Below are 21,105 nucleotides of genomic sequence, written 5' to 3' on the forward strand. Positions count from 1 at the left end.
CACACACATACACTTTCTCTCTCAAAACACACACAAACACCAAGAACACACACTCACCAAAACCGCCATTGATGACGTGAATTCGGTGTTAGAAATCGTGTTATCACAAGACTTCAAATATATCATACACAACATTTTCATCAAAAGACACATGCATCAAGAGCTAAGAGCTTGAGTGGAGATTAAGTAAGCTTCTAACAAAATACCATTTCTCCATGAAATGGTCAAATACCTTCAAAGCAAAAGTTCTCTATAGTTCAATCTACCAACAATTCTTTCACTTGTTCCCACATCTGGAACCTATAAAAAAAGTAAGCACTAAAAGAATAAGCGAATGTTTGGCAAATATATTTGCATACAATATACACGAATGAGGGAAAAACACAAAGGATTATCACATGTAGCCAATGGTACGTCATATCATCACTTGCATGCTCACCTTTGTGCTAACAAAGCATACATGGATCCATATACGCTAAAATATAAACTCACACGCCATACTTGCAGTGGAAATACTAAATGTGCCATTACATAGGCCTGAACGCCGAATCGATTACCATACCTGAAATCCACTATCATATGGTAATCGACCCGACACATCTATAAGTGTAGGAAAAGATACTCACCTCCCCCTTGACAACCAAATAACAAGATAACAATGAGTATGCTTTGAGCCTATCAATTCACCACAATACTCATACAACTTACCTGAAATTTTAATGCCTTCTTAAGTTGCTCCAAAACTTCTTTGGATGTTGGTCGTTTTTCTCTATCATCATTTAAGCATTGGTAGGAAATGTTTTGAAATGTAGTCAATGATGTAGGCACAATCTCATCCTTTAGAGCATCAAACACCACCTCACCTTGTTTTCCTTCCTTGAAGATGTGTTTAATAAAACCGGGTAGAAACTGTCCCTTATGTTTGTAGATTTCAAACGTTGTTTTCCCACACAAGATCTCAAACAAGACCACCCCAAATGAATAAATGTCAGATTCTAGAGTTAAGAAACCCGATTTTGAGCACAATGGATCCAAGTATCCTTTTGTACCACAAGCATGATCTGTCATATAGTCTGATTTAGATTTCTTATTGACTGTACTTATCACAGAAAGACCAAAATCACCAACTTTTGCCTTCCAATCATCAAACAATAAATTATTAGCTGCTTTGATGTCCCTATGTATCACCACTTCTTTTCCATTACCACCCCCATGAAGGAAGTCCAATCCAGTTGCAAAGTTGATGCATATCTTAACTCGGTTTTTCCATGTAAGACTAGTATCACTCAAATACTTATCAAGGCTTCCCTTAGGTGCATGTTCATAAACAATAACTTTTTCATCAGTTTCATTGCTATAGCCTACAAGACCAATGATGTTCTCATGTTTATACTCGTAAAGAATTTGTAACTCGTTTCTGTTTCTCCCCTTGATCATGCTTCGTATCTAACTTCTTTGCAACAATCGTATATTGTTCATTACCATCTTTTTCTGCAACTTCACCTATGTACACCCTCCCAAAACCACCCCCTCCGATGTCATTGGCATAATTGAAGTCCTGTGTTGCCAATTTAATGTCTAATAGTGACATTCTGAAGTTGTCATTGTTGTTTTCCTGTAAATCGTGAGACAATAGATTAACATGTTAGTTTGTATAGTATTAATTTATTTTCTTAAAATCGTAAGCTTGAAAGTGTAACATCCATGAATTTTGACCCTTTGACTTCTATGAAAAATGCTTATTAAATTCAATTAATGATGGATTTAGCTCCTTTGAGATTAAATGATGGGCAAAACGCTTAACGGGTCACGTGACTACTTGTTGGACAATACGGTATTAGACGACTTACTACGACGATTTATTAAACTAGTAAGGTGTAAAGCGGGTCAACCCTTGGTCATGATCCATGACCCAACTCTTACACTCCAACCTCCTCCCTCCCACCCACTCATTCTTCATCTCCTTTCTCTCTCTAACTCTCTTCCGCATAGAGTTGGAAGACCATACGGGGTATGGCAATGTGAATTGGTTGTTGAATGACATATTTGAAACGAACACTTGATAGCGTAGAGTTATATAGTGTAAAGTTATATGATTTGTATTTGCGTAATATTGTAGTGTATGCAATCCTTGGTATATTGGTATATGTATTGATTGTTAAATTTCCATATAATTTCATATATTACTTGGTAGTATACTTGTGAACATGATTGAGGTGGTATGGTGATGTATTGTAACACCCCGCATTACCACAATACAATATTATCCGTTTTGTCTGCATGCTCACGGCTTTCTTTTTGGATGCTCGGGCAAACTTTCCAGAAGGGTCACCCATAAGGCATTGCTACCGCTTGAGCACGCTTAACTGTGGAGTTCTCCTCTCATCCATAGCGAATACACCCAAACGCATTGTGTTATGTAAAACCAATGATGTCACTTATATTCAGGATCCCCTGTTATATTAGGATGTATGCTTTTACACCCCTCCACACAACTCAACGTCCTCATTGAGTTATGCAAACCGAAGGTCGATATGCTCCTATACTTCAGTGATCCAAGTATCTAGCCGCGGTCGTAAGAATCGCATGTCGCTGAGGGACGTTCTGCAGAGAATTGACTTAATTCTTGTGTAGTTTTGTGCAGTCTAATATCTAGCTTTGGCTGCTATCTGAGTCATATTTCAATTCGGTCCACTATCACTAACATCCTCTTAATTTGTGCTAGTTGGTCCATGACTTTAATCAGTGTTATAGTTGATAGATAAAAAGCAATTGAAACCTTGAAATTATCATACACAATGTCATTATTAAACTTTATTAAACTGTTAGTATGCAAAAGAGTTTACATGGAACTATCCTATAAATGGTCATGAATTTAAGGCGCAAATACTTTTATATCTACGTAAAAACATCATCTTTTGATTCTTAGATATTTTTTCATTTTATTGAAGTCATTAAAAAGAAAAATTACTTAATGCACTAAGCTAATGTGTCCACTAATCTAGTCGGCAAATAGAACTTTTAATATATCAGATTTGGAAGAGTCCCTGATGTTTAAGCTGTATGAAATTTTAGGAATACATACTGAGAACTTATCAGCATTCCGTTGGAATTTGAAGTATTAGGGCGCGTTTGGTTTGCGGAATGTTTTTGGAAGGAATGAAATCTTTTTAAGGAATTGGAATATGAAGGAATGGAATTTGACGGAATGTTTTTGATTATTTGAAGATTCAAGTGAGGGACGGAATGAGTTTCCTTCCCCCAGCCCCAAGGAATGGAGATTCCATCAAATGAGAGAATGTTAACATTCCAACGGAATGTGATTCCTCCATCTTTAACCAACCAAACACACTAAGGAATGGAATTCAATTCCAATTCCATCAGATTCCATCAAATTCTGTGAACCAAACGCGACCTTGGTTAAGCATGAATGTCGAGACTACTTAACATCTGATTCTGTACTCCAAGTGGGGTATTTAGCATGTCACATTTTTTTATTAATAGATAGGATGAGGAAGTTACAGATCTTAGAATTAGTTGAGTAGACTCGGAGTTATTACAATTCTATGTCTTCGAGGCTAATATTACCATCCTGTAGTGCAATAATGCGTGGTTGATGAGCATCATCAGGTCGTAACTTTAACAGTATGAGTTTGGATTAGCCAAATAATATTAAGTGGGGTAGATGGTAGTATCATGGGAAGAAAGATTACAGCTTATGAAATCGCGGAAGCTTAGGACAGTTGGGATTGGTTAAAGTAACAGACTATTGACACTTTTAGGGTGCTGTTGGTAATCCACAAGCAAAACACAATCGACAATAATATACACACACTATATACTTTGATTATGAATATGCAAGTTTGATTACAAGGTTTGTTTTGTACGGCTGTCTATATATATAGATATGGACCAACAAAACCCAATAGACACCCTATCGACATACCGTTTCATTAAACGGTTATTTAACTACCTAACTTTGACACTTATACATAATACACCCTTAAACTTTATAATATATACCTATATTTAGTTTAACTTCAACACCCCCCCTTAAACTAAATATAGTTTAAGTGAGGTATTCATCCTTTCTTGATCCATCTTCCCATCACAACAGTGTTGGTTCGTCATCCTCTTGGATCAAATTTGCCTCATGCTCCTTTTCCCACTTTGGACATTCATTGCTAATATACCCAAGTTCATTGCATTTGAAACACCTTATGTTGCTCTTGTCCCGTTGTGCTCGACCATCGCCTTGACTTCTCCCGGACCACCGGCCTCGTCCTCGACCACGTCCAAAGTCTTTCTGATTTGAGTTTCCACAACCGCAATGCTCACACTTATGGTGTTTACCCTTCTCCTTAGCGTCTTCCTTCATATATAGAAGTTTGCCAGCCATGTCTTCCTCCTTAATTTGCCTCTTTGTACGTTCTTCGAAAGCCTTTAGTCTCCCCACCGCTTCTTGGAACGTCATTTTATCCAAATCTGCAATTTGTTCAATTGCCGCCACTATTTGAATAAACCTTTCTGGCACCGAACTTAGAAGTTTGCGAATTTATCTATTTTCATCCAAAGTATGTTCGAGACTGCTCTCTTGTGAAACAATCTCACTAATCTTTCCCGCATAGACATCGAGTGGTTCATTTGCACACATCCTTAAAGATTCAAAGTCTGACTCGATTGTCTGAACGCGTGCTTCCTTAACCCTTTCAATTCCTACGTGTCGAACCTTTAATGCTTCCCAAATATCTTTCGCCGAAGTAAGGCTTGCAATTTGCAAAACCATATTTTCTGGAATTACTTGGTATAACATTGCAATTGCCATGTTGTTCTACTTTTCATCAACTTCAGCGCCCTCGGTTGGTTCAACTGCTTCCCATAATCCATGGACATTAAAAATTACTTTAATTTTTACTGCCCAAATAGTGTAATTCGTTGAATTGAGAATCAGGCATTGGAGAGCCATTGATGTTCCACTATCCTTCATAAGTTCGTTGTTGTTTTTCTTGGATCTGTCACCCGCCATTTTCTTATTTTTCTTTCCCAGTTTCTTTGATTTCTTGGTGTTTGATCAAACCCGCCTCGTTGTTGAAAATCAAATCCGCCTCGCAAATAATTGTCATTTCCGCCTTTTGCTAATGACAACTATGTCCGCTTCTCTGCTCTTGACAATCAAACCTGCTTCCCCGCTGTTGATCTAGATCAATCCCCGCAATTTTCCGTTGTTGATAATCAAAACCCGTTACCCCGCTATTGATTATCAATCCCGCTAATCCGTTGTTGATCTTAGTAACCATCTTTGTCTAAGAATCAAGTTTTCCCTTTTCTTGTATATCCCGTTTTTCTAAAGTATATCCACTTGACAAAAAAACTATACAACAATTTGATTTTTTTTTTTATCTTTTACTCTCAAAACAATTCAATTTTTATAATAACCAGAACGTTGTTTCATTATTGTTGTCAAAAATCTTTACCAAAAAAAATGTTCTTTCTTTTCTTGAAATTGCAAAAAAAACAAATTATTGGTTTCTTTTAATATGATTTCTAATAAGTGTTTTTTATTGCAATCCTATAAAAAAAAAAGAAGAGAACAAAAGGAAAAGAGAAAAGAACGTATCTGTTCGTCTTCTTCTTCCGTCCCCTGTTTTCTGACTTTTCTTTTGCTTTATTCTTCTTATGTCATACAATGATTCTTGGTTATTTTAATCAGAAACAGCCCGATCAACTTCTGATTTCTTCTATCAAATTGCTATGCCCTGTTTTCTGTGTTCTTAGATTCGAACAAGAAACAGCCCGAATCAAACACGGATTCTGACTCTGTTTTTGTACGAGTGTAAAACAGTGCCCTTCTAATCGAGTTTCCTTTTCCCAAATCAAAACCGTTTCTGTTTCTTAAACAAGAATCAAAACAGTGATCTTCTGAACCGTTTCTGTCTCTTTTTTCTTTCTTCCCGAATCAATAACCGCTCTGATGCCACTGTTGGTAATCCACGAGCAAAACACAATCGACAATAATATACACACACTATATACTTTGATTATTAATATGCAAGTTTGATTACAAGGTTTGTTTTGTACGGCTGTCTATATATATATAGATATGAACCGACACAACCCAATAGACACACCTTATGGACATACCGTTTCACTAAACGGTTATTCAACTACCTAACTTTAACACTTATACATAATACACCCTTAAACTTTATAATATACACCTATATTTAGTTTAACTTCAACAGGTGACACGATTAGAAACATGATGATCATGTTCGCTGGTGTTTTATCCATTTAAATCTCGAGGCCGAGATTCTTTTAAGGGGATACTGTAATAGTAATAGCCAATATCGTAATCATAATAACTATACTTAGTTTACAAACTACATATTATCGATTTCGGGCATGAAATCAATTTAAGTGGGATATGTTATAATTACCCGTGATTTTTGTTTAGTATAATGTTAGTATTTATAAAATAGCTGAAAAAACAAAAAATAGCATAAATGTAACCAGTTTTTTTGAAAAAGAGATTGACTTAGATATTTAGAACAACTAAACTTCCACATATTACCAGCTGAGTTGGGTTAAATACGCCTCTTGATCTCCATTCGGTTATAATAATAAAAAAAAAAATCACAGCTCCAGAGAGAAAGGAATGATCGGCTGTTGAAGGAGGTGTTTAGTAGGAGCCTGTAACTATTTTTCTTACGTGTGAGGTAAAATTCCTGAACCACTTTTAGTAATGTTTGCTACCTGGTGACCTTCTTTCGATTGTTCCAATCTAAATCAAGGTTAGGGGAGAAGGCAGACTACAGCAAGTAGGTTTAACCAGTGATTTTAAGAGTTAAAAAGGAGGGTGTCGCCTTGCTGGGTTTCGATATAACCATTGGAGGTATATCATCCTGGTCTATTAATCTTGTATTCTTAATAATCTTAGTTTTAGTTACAAATCATAGTTTCGAGTTTCAGAAGCATCAGATCACTTCCTTCCTGTTATAATCAGAGTAGTTGACAAGCCGAGTATACTAATCTAGTAATCTTGCGATATATATATTTAGCTATAGTTAAGGAAGGTTTATCTGATAGTAATACATATAATAATGTTAGGCTTCCTGTTATAACGTGGTACATGAAATATGAACTATGATTTGTAAATGATACAGAACTAGTGATATTTATTTACTTACATACTTATAGTTTACACCAGCAGCCTTATAGGAGTCAATGACTAGTTACTGATGGAGCAACACTTACGTGTATAGTTTGATTGAGTAATAAAGTATACTTGCTGTTTTGACGACCTTATTCTGCTGATATATACATATAATAGTCTAAGAAAATGTCGGGTTATAAATATTAGCTCTTACAGGTAGGTCATGGTTTTAATAAAGATAGAATGTATAGGTGCTGGTCTTATTTCATATAGTATGAATCTCTAAATACCATCATGTTTTCATAGTCTTGTCGAAAACAGTTTTTATAAGACAGTCCAGAATCATTATACCTATGTTAGAGAACCGATATATATATATATATGTGAGACTGACTGTGAATCTACCTTTTAACTAGCTTGTAACTTAGTTTTTAACTAAAAATAAGACTGTTTTTAATGAGTTTTGGGTCGTATATATAAGTAACTTACTGATTTTTGTACACTTTAACTATGAACTTTTATAAATGTCGCAAGGTCGTTGTTTGAGTAGTTTCTATAGTGGTAACCAAGAGAGGCCCACATATCGTTTTCTTTAAAGCATCAGTTTATAGCAAACCCCTGTAACTAATCGCAAGAGTTTCAAACAATCTAAATTAACTTATGAATTACTTGCTGTACATAAAAACGAGCTGGCATATTTTGGAACAGCAACATCAGTTATAGGAACTGAACAACATTGACTTGCTAGCTGGAATATTTTTATATATCGTGGTCACTTTATATGTTGGAGCTTATGTTCTGGTACACCAGTAGTAAAATAGTTACCACTTTTAATTTGGCTCACTTGGCTCACTAACTAAAATGGAATAGGTGACTATATTAGAAAATGGGATTCGGGGTACTAGGAACTAAAGTGTGACGGTATAGCAAGGTTCTAAATGAAACTGTTTGATGTAGATGTGTTGAGAATCGTGGTGGATCTTTTGGATGTTGCTAGCTTTAGATACTTGTCTAGGTACGGATGTCTGTACTTCTTCTTTCAGCGTTACTCTTAAATTATTTTTGGATATATCTTTGTTATTCTTCAAATACTTCGCGACTTCATTATTTCATTCTCTTTTACTTGAGCTAAAATGTTGTTTTGAATTTGATAAATTAGGAAACCTTGATTTGATAAAGATTTTGTTGAAATGTAATTTGAGAAACTTGGACATGTGGATATTGAAATACTTACAGAGTAAGGTTTGATTTTTGTGAAACTTGTGAAATTTTTGGAATCCTTTAATTGTAGATAGGACTTAGGAATACCGAGTTAACTACTTGTGGAGGTACCACAGGCATGTCATTGTGGCGACCAATGGCATGAAACTATCCGTGGCGATGTGATTAGTCCACGGCGTCTCCACCTTTGTTATATGATATGTAATGTATGATTATGCTCGTGGGAGAGCCTTTATGATTTATTGCGGAGGCGTATGGATGCATCATAGACTATGTTATGATATGATATGATTATTGTATGGATGTGTGATGTAGTGCCATACATACCTTCCGGATTGGTACACTCAAAGGCGCGCATATGGTGTATTAACTTTCATTCTGATATTATTATGTGGCACCGGGAGTGTGCACATTGGATATTGATATATATGTAGGGATACTCGGTATAAAACAACCCAAAACCTTTTCTTTGCTTTAGCTTGATAAATTTTTTACTCTGGTCTTAAGGGTGGTACTTGATGGAGACTTTTGGTATTAAAATGATTTGATTAATCTTCTTATTTCATTATATCATTATTACTATTTATTGTTATCAACATCCGCGCACTGAACAATTTGTTCAGTCGCAGTTTTTTTCTTTCCCTACGGCAGGTTTACTAAGATAAAAAGGATAAAAGATTTCTAGATGGCTTTCACATAACTAAATCTGAAGTTAAGACTTGAGAGATGTCATATATAGAAGATTCGAGAGATCTTGAGGTTGATGACTACATTAGCATATGAAACTTTGTATTGATATTTTGAGGATATGTGTACAGAATGCTCTGTTATAGAAGTTTATTATTAATTTAAGTTAAATAGTGATACCCCATCTTTAGTTTAGAAGTGGGGTTATTACATGTATTATACCTATGTTATGGTTTTCATGTATTGATTTCATTATGTGTGTAATTGTATATGAATGTATTCACTAAGCATTCACTTACGTTTTAGATGTTTACCTTTTTATAGGAGGTTTCGGAAGAAGGAACTAAGTACTTGTGGATTGAAGTTGAAGTCTTAGAACTTGCTTTTGAAAATCTGAAGGTATTACCATTCTTGGAGGAATGGTATTTTGTTAAAGACCTAGTTCATCCCACCTCTTAATGACTTTTGGTACAAAATTTGGTATTTTGGAACTTGATAAATATGTGTAATTTGTGTACTTTCAAATATGTATCATGGTCATGGTAAATTTAGTGTCAAAGTGAAGGTTTGGGTTGTTTGGCAAAATGGGTAAATGACTGGTTTCGTTATGAAACGTACATTTGATGAATTGAAAGCTTTTGAAAGTTGTGTTGTGTATTACTTGTCCATTTTGAATGTTTGGCAAATTGATTTGACGTGTGGAGGTCAATTGGTATGATTTTGTAATGCAATGGAAGTTTTAAAGTGATGTTTTATTCCGGTTTTACAGTGATCTCGACGAGGGCAATATTGCCCCTCGGTGAGTTCAGTTGTTTTGGTTCAGCACGGACTTTGGATCTCGACGAGGACAATAATGCCCCTCGGCGAGATCTGAAGTAAAAAAAAAAATTTTAAAATCCGTATTTTTCTATTAATCGAGCCGTGTCGTTTCATTACGTTATGTAAAGATCTCGTAAAATATCTATGCAATGTAATTAACTTACAAAATTTATCTATGTAATGTAAGTTACCAGGTGAGCAGGTTAAAATGCTTATGTGGCATTGGTGACTCACCTATAACTAATGACTTGGAACAAATCTCACACCTTCTTTCTCCAGATCCGTAATTTTCTTTCATCTATTCAATCTATAGATCAGTAGGTTTTGTTCATGGTGCAATTGTGCATCTACCCATGGTTTTTGTCATCTGATTTGTTAGTTTTTGTTGGGGGATACTTTTTCCGGGGATGTTTTCCGGCGAGATCTTCAAGAGAAAAGGTTACATTCTATTTTATCAATTTAAGTAGGAGTGAGGATTAAGGCTGACAATATTGACACGGAACCTGTTAACACGACATGACCTGTTCTTAACAGGTTTCATGTTTGACCTTAACAGGTTTCGTGTCTTAACAGGTCCGGACCTGTTAAGACCTGTTAAAATTCGTGTCTTAACAGATCCGGACCTGTTAGGACCTGTTAAGACATGTTAAGACGTTCTGAGGGCATGAGAAGGAAAGTCATGCCATGTGTACTACAAAGTGATATATTTATATTTGGCACTATTGTCACATTGAATTGAAAATATGTTTCTTTCAAACTATGTTTGAATATATATTTATGATAAGATGCAAAGATAGAGAAAATGTGTGATTTATTGGTGATACGAAATGTCAACAAATGTTCAATAAAGTTAACAATAAACAACACATATTTAATATCAATACCCTCCAAGCTACGAACAAGAGAGGTCCATTGGTCACTATGAATATCAAATGGAAGTAAGTAGAAGAAACAAAATTAGAAAACGGAAGCCTAATATGTTTGCTAAATACACAAGAGTGACATAGGTGTTTATCAAGATACAAAAAAAAATTACATTGTTTGTATTTTGGTAGACAATCTGAGATGACCCAAACAATGATGCGAGAGGTATAGGGACATTGCAACAAAATCAAAAGGACTCGTGACACGTACATTTGGCAATGAAAGAGGGTATAGCTCTGAGGTGTTATCACATCGAAGGATAGAACTTCGCTTCGGGTGGTCCCTCACAAGAAAACTATAGGGATCAAGTTCAATGAAAATAGAGTTATTAGTGGTAAGAATTAAGATTTTTAATTAAATGAGTGACATGTAAAATATTTCTAAGAAAAAGAGGTAGGAATGGTGGGTTGAAGGTGATTTGGAATCGTGTATAGGAATGTGGACACCATTAGCAACAACAATTTGGTTCATCATGCTAATTTATATTATTAATAAGGATCAACAAGCAAGGTAGTAGAGTTCCAAGTACAAATTCTAGAAATACAACAAGTACATAGGCTGAAGGTAAAGTAAGACAACTATTAACATAAAACAAATAAGACATCATATAAAAATGACATGTGGCATAAGGATTTTAAATAATATATTATAATTTTATTGGTAGTTTAGACATTTACCGTCCAATTAGTTAATTTTTTAAATATTTATGTAAACTTTAACCCTAAAGCTCCATATCTGCCAACCTACACCTATTTGCAAAGCAGCTCCCTTCTCTCTCTTTCCAACCACCGCTTCCCTTCTTCTCGAGCTATCGTTGGATGCCACATGCTATTGTTCCTTCATGCCGCAAGCTACCGCCACTCGCCACCTACCTTCTGCACCGCCATCAAATCTTTTGTACTGCCGACCCTCCCTCGCTGCCGTATGCCACCGTCCAAACGCTGCACACCAATCTTTGTTAAATTAAGTATTTTAAGGTTTAATGGAAAATATGTAGATTTTTGTTGCTTGTAAAGTGGTATGCTTTTTGATAATCTGGTAACCGATCGCTTTAATAGTTTTTATGGGGTTTGCTGTTTGCATAATTATTTTAGGTGTAAGTCCCTCGGGTCTTGTACTCTTATCTAACCAGAGATCGACTTAAGGATATGTCAAGGTGCGGAAATTCCTCGAGATAACCCACGGTTTATATATGAACCTTTAGATGATATATATATCACTATATATATATATCTTTTACGTGATGATAAACACTCGAGGAACGGCTCTCCGGATGCACCTTACCAAACACGTGGTAATCTGCAGTCTACGAGCCGTTTGGGGGGCCGGGTGTGTGTTTTCGGTTCGTGCACGAGACGAGTATCACCCACAAGAAAAGCTTATGCGTGTTCTTAAGTTTCTCTCTCTAGGATTTGCTCGTTTCTCTCTCTACACTCTTGTTAGAACACGCATACACACACCCTCTATTTATATGCAAAGGCTAGGAACACGCAAATGGCCATTTGCGTGCTCTGAAACACGCAGGCCCATGCGTGTTTCCAAGCCCAAGGCCCATTAAGGTTTTGGCCTTTTTGCGTGTTTCTATGGTCATTGCATACTTTTGCTTGTTTCCACAGAAACTCTCAAGCCATTTGAGAGTTCTTGAGAACAAGCATACTTTTGCTTGTTTCTTAGAAACTCTCAAAGGACCATTTGAGTGTTCTTACTTTGAACAACCAAATCTTTTGCTTGTTCCTAAGAACCCTCAAATAAAACTTAGGATAAAGTAAGTAAATGTCTTTACCGCTATCAAGACGCAGAACCGACATTGTACTCTGAGTTAATGTCTTTACTATTGTCAAGACGCAGAACCGACATTAACTCAACTAATGCTTTAACTGCTGTAAATATACACAGAACTAGCATTAGCCTTCGACAACATGTCACTAGCCTTCGACAACATGTCACTGCTGTAAATACGCAGAAACAACGTCGTCTATATTACCTATTGGAAGTGTGTATATAAGATAATGTTTATACTGTTGTAAATACGCAGAAACACAATTATCTTAACTTCCCTCTGGAAGTATATTAAGTTAATATCTCGACTGCTGTTAAAACGCAGAAACAATATTAACTTAAAGACTCTTTACATGTTGTCTAAAACCTGCAAAATACAAATAATAAACAAACATATAAACATAAGTAGGATCCCAATTGGCTCAACAAAATATACCAGGGTAATATTAAGAAAAACGGTAATTACAAGATAATTACAAGACTTGAACTTATACACAAATATACTTCACAAATCTAGAATGCTCATGTCACTTAGAATCATGCACTAACAGTCTCCCCCTTGACATCAGCATCTAGTATGGCCTTCAAGTCTTTCGTTTGTCATCCTATGTGGTGGCCAAAAAACCTCTTTAGAAACTTCAGGTGTTACACTAGCTGGACTCCCGCTCATCCTTTCAATCAAATTAGAAGTTCAAGACTCTTGTTTTGAGTTTAACCCTGATTGATTGTCTACCTAAACCCTTCCTTTTGCAATGGTTGTTTGTAAAGACAGCTCGTCTGATCCCTTCTCCTTTGGATCAAGTAGGTCAAGTAATGCATTAACATAAGCACACTTGCCTTTAGCTGAAGGGTCTATCGGATCTTCAAACATACTCCCGTACTCATCAAAGTTGAAGTATGCAACAATGTCGTCCAGTAGTTCACTCCCAACTTCTTCCTCAGCAGTTGGTCTAACCTGAGTACCGACTCCTACTCCTCTAGTCGGTTGTTTCTGGAAACCATCCACTTCTCCTTCAGTTGGTTGATTAGATGAAGGAGCAATAGTCGATTGCCCCTGTTGACTTTGCTCCCCCTGAGCTGTATAAACATCAGATGCCGTAAATATCTGAATCTCTTCCTGGTGTCTGGAACTGCTTGGATCTTCATCCTCATCATATCTTCGACGATGTTTGAGAGTATCATCCTTACATCAGACTTCTCCCCCTGAGATTCAAGATTTCTGATCTTGTGATGCAGCTCAGCAGACCTCAGAAGACAGTGTCATATGAGATCAACATCTCTTCTTGCATGATCATTGTGATAACATTATCACAACATGCAAGGACTGGAAAGTTTGATTAGGATGTATCTGGGAGATGAGAACACACAAAGTTCATCATGAACACGCACAACCAGAAACCTCAATCCCCAAAACTTAACCAGTGATTTACAGTCGAACTTTAAAGCTCTTAATCTTTTCCTAAGCCCTTGAAACCTCTTTGTTTCATCGGCTCCAGAGATGTTATCAACTTTAACTATCGACCTATAATGTCAATCTTTAAGGCTCTTAAACATTTTTTAATCCCCTAGAACTCTTGGTTCTATCGGCTCTGAGAATGTTATCCACCTTAATTATCGACAATCAATGTCAAAGTTAAAATTCTTAATTATTTTTTAAGCCCCTAAAACTATTTAGTTTCATCGGCTCTGAAAATATTATCATTTTTGATTATTGACAAACATCATCAAATCTTAAAGTTCTTAATCAATTTCTAAGCCCTTAAAACTCTTTAGTTTCATCGGCTCCGAAAAGGTTATCAACTTTAATCATTGACATACAAGTTGAATGATAAAACTATTTTTATTCTCTGTGAAATAGAAACCATTTGTTTACATATTCCACTAAAGTATTTTATAGTTTATCAAAACAACAAGTCGAAATTAAAACTTTTATAGTTTTTAATAAGAAGTGAGACCATTTTTCTCAAAATCCTTTTAAACATGTTTAAGTTTTAATAAACGACAACATAAGGTACATGTCCTTTCTAATTTGACCAATTAAAATTTTCCTGATTTGAAAATTTCGTAAGTCCTAAAATCGACAATTTCCTTATACACACACATACGGTGACAATACACACATATGGTGTCGGGTTTGACTAGTCAATGCGAGTGGTGTTTCATATTTTACTTTTCAAAAATTTTAGTTTCAAAAAATTTTCTAAGTCATGAAACACGTATATGCCCTAAAACCCACATATGGTGACAAAATACGCATAATGGTTTGTTTGGCTCAAAAACTCGCAAAGGGCGTTGACAAGTCAAATGCGTGTTTTTTTATGATGACGTCATCACAAACACGCAAAAACTGGATGCTTTTGATTTTTGAAGATCTGGGCTCAAAAGAACGCGCCGCATATGGCTGTTCATCTTCTCCAAAATTCAATCCAGTGTTTTGAACCTCAAAACTCATAAAAATGGCACCAAAAGTTTCCTAAATGCCCGATTTACAAGTTTTAACATTCCATTTCTTTGTCCTTTTCGTGAATCTAGTCCTTTTTAGTGATTTTATGACCGAAAATTAAAACCCTAAATCTTGACATCTGAACTCGAAATTTGGACTTAGAAATCTTGTTAATCATATACCTTTGTTCGAGAAGTGTTAATGAAGGTGTTTTGAAACACAAAAACACGTAACAATCAAGTGTAGTAAATCGAGGAAGACGTGAATAGTATTTGACAGAGAACGCGCAAAAGGAGTATGTGGAGGAACACGCAAATGTATTTTCAGATAAAACACAAAATGTGTGTTTATTTCCTTTTATATCCAAACAAACACGCAAACCCTAGTCCACTAAAACGCGCATATCCGACCCACTTGGCTAAACACGCATATCGGCCCACTTTTTCAAACACACATATCAGCCCACTTGGTCAAACACGCATATAGGCCCAACTAAATGAAATGCGCATATAGAATCCCACTTGACACAAACAGGCAAATCAAACTAGTGTAAAATACACAAAGTTAATCCCACTTGACTACAATATGCATTATTAGCCCGTTTTGCTTAAAACATGCATATGAGTCCACTTGGTATAGTCTCACTTTACTACAATATGCATTATTAGCCCGTTTTGCTTAGAACATGCATATGAGTTCACTTGGTATGATCCCATTTGACTACAATATGTATTAATAGCCCATTTTGCTAAAAACATACATATGAGTCCACTTGGTATGCTTTGCATATTAAACATGACCTATCATTCTTCGATTGAAGGAACCTTGACTTACAAAAAGTCAACTTTCACAAACTAAATTAACACATTTAAAATTCACAAAGAATTTTATCGAACCCGTGATTAACGAAAAGAATTCTTTAGAGAACATGACTAAAGTAATATCACTTTTTCATATTAACATTACCATATTTTTCTCAATAAAGAAATTTTTCAGAATTGTCGCTACTTAAACATCTTGCAAAGTAAAAACATTAAATTATGACACACTTTGTCAATAATTAATGAAATTTAATGCACCATCTTTAAGTGTTGACAATGACAGCCATTGGAGACACACAACGCTGTAACATAAATTCAAATACAACAAAAACAAGTGATACAAAATTAATCACCCTCAGATAATTTCTCCGTCATCATTTTTGTCTTCGTTTAAATTTAGTTGAGTTGTTGATGTGTAAGTATACTCTGCTTCCATTTTAAGCTTGAGGTTTCTCCATTCCGGACTGGATAGACTCAATTTTCATATACTTTGGAGATCTTTTATCTTGTCGGTTGACACACATCCGGATAAGATAAATAAAACTGCAACCACATCAGCAAACTCATGAGATCTATGCAACACATGCATTAGCCTCAAAAAAAAAAATAACTGAATTCTGAAAACACTTAAACAGATTTAACTGATAATATACAATAGATTCTCACATTTAAGATTAGAATCTAAACAATTATCGAGTTATTTTATACAATAAGCATATTCAATTAAATTATTCATAATAAGTTGCAAATCAAAATAACTGTCAAATACATCAATTAAATGATTCCGTTTGACCCATTTTGACCGAAACCTTAAGTATCCAAACTTAACTTTCCGTGCAATTTCAAAACAAGACCTAATTTGTGGTGTACTAAACACACTCAAATTCATACCTTTAACTTTACACTTCTTCCTTGTCACAATACACATTTTTACTTGTGTTCACCAAGAACACAATCAGGTACTCTAATTATTGTCCCTCGTGCAATACCTTAAAGTTACAAAATCAATCACAGGGACTTTTGGATCAAAGTCACTCCAACCAATCTTGTAATAGTCATGCTTAATACTATCCTTGCGATATGCCTTACGGAGCATAAGACTTAGAAAATCAATCACAGTAACTTTAGAATCAAAATTACTCTAATCAATCTTAAAATAATTATGCTTAGTCCGGCATATGCAATATACCCTACTGAGTAAGAAATTTCAAAGTCAATCACAGTAGTCTTTATGAGTAAAGGTACTCTAATCAACCTTTGAATAAACATGCTTAGTCAGATACATGCGATAGGTTCTAGAAGAAGCAATTACTACTTAAGAGATCGGATATAGCAAATGAGTAAACTTAAATGCCATATTGAATAGTCATTTCTCTTGTAGTAACGACTCCCCCTTAAACCATTATTCTATTGTTGTGTTGCATTTTCTGAATAATCTGGTTCTTGACAGATAAAAACTAAGGGTTTCTCATTCCAGTTAACTGGACTAGAAACTCAAAACGTGATCAGTCAAAGGCCTTGGTGTAAACATCGTATGTAACTCATCATTGCATATTCATCATTGGATAACATCAATCATTAGTTTAATAATCATGTTATCACAAATGATTTATTAACAAGCATATAATAAAGTAATACTTTACATACACTCATTTTTCTCAAAGTTGTTCCTTTATCTTTAACTTATAAATCAACATTCATGAGACTTGCACTATGATTTACAAAGATGAAAACTAATAAATAAATACGATAACCCACTATGTTATCTAATGAAAATGTGCCAAGAACTTAGTCACCGATAACCAATATAACATGATCTTCCTTGACTGTGTTCTACGTACGAAAGGTAAGCACCTAGTTGCTGAACGGTACCCAAGCCTCAGTAGACTTGAATTTACCGTCCTTATCTCACTACTACAAAAGTGATTTTTTGGAACACATATCTGGAATGGTTATTGTAAAAATCCGTTCCAACGTTAATAAAAATTGTTTTAGTAACGGTTTGTTAAGAAAACGTTCCGAAACCGTTCCAAACTTTGAGTTTTATAACGGTTTTTATATAAAACGTTCCAATGTTTTGGGTTTAGAGTTCCTAAAAGATATACTTTGAAACGCTTTTTAAGTAAACCGTTCCAAAACTATAAATTTGTATATTTCAAAGACGTAATGTAAATCGAGAAGTCTGCGTACTGAACAACTTCTATCAGCTTTTTTTTTTCTTTATTAACATTAAAATGTTCATTTTGGCCTTTAGTTATTTGTGATAAAGATAGTGAAATCAAGCTTTTATTATTCTAGCATCAAATTATTAACCAAAAGGAAAAAAAAACACTAAAATAATGGAGAGTCCAATATACATCATGAAACCTCAAATTAACTTTCAACAAGATTTATGACACTAATTTTTAAATATATTACTCGTATTATTATAAGATATATAGAACATAGTCTTTATCTCGAATACTCAATTCTTATTTATCTCAAATACTTAATTCTCTAAACAGCCAAAATTCATACTTATAAATTTTAAAACCTTTCAAAACTTTAGTAAAAAATTCATCCGACTTAGAACCATTCAAAGCTCCATTAAAGGTGAAAAAGAAAAAAAAAAATTACTCCTTCTTATTAATAGAATAAAATCTTTATATTTACTTATTCAATATAATACTTTTGATGTTTATGTAGATAACTAATTGAAGTTCTAGCTTTTCCATCATTCACAGCAAGGTAATAACTTTTACAACGCTTTTTATTATTTATACTTACTTATTATATCATATATATTTACGCCATCAATTTTTAGCCTTACATCACTAAACATTCTTTAAGTTTATTAATATATGTTTAGTTACAGTTTTAGAAATACTGTAAATTTTTAGAATCACATGAAATTCGGAACTTGTATAAATAGCGGATGACGTTAAATAGCCTTGTGATTTAGGATCTCAAACTCAAATTTTGAAGTCTTCATGTTAATAATTTATTGTAAGTAATATAAGGAATAAGAGTTGAAGAATTGAAGAAGGAGAAGAGACAATTTTATTAATAAGACAACGATCAATTAAATTAGATTAAAATATGTTTTGTATTTATATGATAGTAGTTAGAGTTTAATTCTAATTCCAATTGAATCTATATACAACTAATAAAGCTATATTACGTCCTCTTAAAGTATGTTTGTTAGTGTATGAACTAAAAATTTGTCGTGTACACGTTATTACTCATGCTTATTGCTTTAAATTTGTCCTGTACACCAAAAAATATGATAGTAGTTAAAGAACTAAGTTACCTGCTTATTGCTTTACAAAAATTAAATTTACTTTAGAAGCTGTAATAAAAACTTAAAATTGATTATTCAATCTTGGGATCCTTGTAGTATACTCCAGAACCAATTGAAAGAATTACAATTCTTATCCTTTTTATAATCTTTTAGATGGATATTATTGTTATTTTATTATTTAAATCTTTTAATTTAGAAATCATCTTATATATAGTTTAAATAATATGGTAAGGATAATATTGGTGAAACCAAAACGATATCTGACGTTTAATTATACTATTTTAAATATACTTCATAATTTATTTTAATATATATATATAATAATAATAACAATCGATTAATATAATGATAAGTAGATAAGTTTGATTATATTTGGTATCTAACAAACAAAATATTTATATTAATAATTATTTATGTTATTAAAAAATTATGATTGATTAATTTAATTTTAAAATCATGATTGATTAACTAATATGAAAATTATCTAATTAATCTTATATTAAATTTGGAGTTTTGTTATATTCTTTTGATATTTCAGATGGATCGACAATGGATGTACCAAAAAGATGTTAATTTTGGGGAATTTTTACAAGGCGTCTGAAGTTTTCTTTTAGCTGCCGAAGCTCATCGAGTAGCTAATGGAGCGAAAGACATTTTTTGTCCTTGTTCCAAATGTAAAAACTTTGTGCGACATAAGAATATCAACGACATTGAGTTTCATTTGTTGGATAATGGGTTTGTTCGTAAGTATAATATTTGGTCTGAGCATGGGGAATCACTCGCTGTAGGTAGTAGCACATCAATGTCCGAATCTTTTGCCAATGAAAACAATGATTCAAACATGAATTGTAACCCTCAAAACTTAAAAAGGATTCTTATCAAGAAAAATTACAAGAGTTGTTTGTTGAGGCAAAAAATGATTTGTATGATGGTTCTAAGTACTCAAAACTTTCCGCTGTTTTGGAGTTATTTAACTTAAAAGCAAGCAATGGTTGGAGTGACAAAAGCTTTACAAGCCTTTTAAAATTTTTGAAAAAAATTCTTCCCGAGGCTAATACGTTACCCATTTCTATATATGAAGCGAAAAAACTAATTTGTCCAATGGGATTAGGGTATCAAAGAATAGTTGCATGACCCAATGATTGCATGTTGTATAGAAATGAGTATGAAGATCTACATGCATGTGTTACTTGTGGTACATCAAGATATAAAAAGGAGCCTGATGAACCTTTTGATGATGTGAAAAAGAATGGACCCCCTGCTAAAGTACTATGGTACTTTCCTATCATACCAAGACTTCAACAATTATTTGCGAGCAAGTAAGAAGCAAGGTTAATGCGTTGGCATTTTGATGAACGTAAGAAAGATGGAAAAATAAGACATGTCACAGACTCGCCTCAATGGAGAAATATTAACAATAAGTTTCCAGATTTTGGTAATGAGATCAGAAATATCCGATTTGGACTTATTTCGGATGGAATTAACCCATTTGGAAACATGAGTAGCCGTCACAGCACTTGTCCGGTTCTTTTGTGCATCTACAATCTCCCACCGTGGTTATGCATGAAACGTAAATACATCATGATGTCGTTGTTAATTTCTGGTCCGAAACAACCTGGTAATAACATCGACATTAATTTCGCTCCTTTGATTGATGACATGAAAGATTTGTGGGGTCCGGGTATAGAAGTGTACGATGCATATAAGAATGAGAATTTTCGGTTGCGATCCATGATTTATTGCACGATAAATGATTTCCCAGCCTACGGTAATTTGTCAGGGTACAACACGAAGGGTAATTATGCATGTCCTGTTTGTGAAGATGAGACACATTCAAGGCGGTTAGAAAATTGCAAAAAAACCGTGTTCATGGGATATCGAAGATCACTTCCCATGGATCATCCGTATCGTAATATGTCTTTGGAGTTTGACGGGGAAACTGAGATGGGAACCGTAAGGAAAAGACTTGATGGAGATT

General features: G+C 34.4%; 1 protein-coding gene across 1 annotated transcript; it reads right to left on the minus strand.

Moving 5' to 3' along the window:
* Positions 1 to 234: 234 nt before the first annotated feature.
* Positions 235 to 4,474, minus strand: LOC122608987 (receptor-like protein kinase ANXUR1). The gene is made up of 4 exons (XM_043782052.1): positions 4,151 to 4,474; positions 1,483 to 1,615; positions 709 to 1,361; positions 235 to 300 (listed from the first exon to the last, which is right to left on the minus strand). Exons 1-4 carry the CDS (start codon positions 4,472 to 4,474, stop codon positions 235 to 237), a joined length of 1,176 nt encoding a protein of 391 aa, XP_043637987.1.
* Between the last annotated feature and the right edge of the window lie 16,631 nt (positions 4,475 to 21,105).

This window comes from Erigeron canadensis, chromosome 7, assembly GCF_010389155.1.
Source record: "Erigeron canadensis isolate Cc75 chromosome 7, C_canadensis_v1, whole genome shotgun sequence".
Lineage (NCBI taxonomy): Eukaryota > Viridiplantae > Streptophyta > Magnoliopsida > Asterales > Asteraceae > Erigeron > Erigeron canadensis.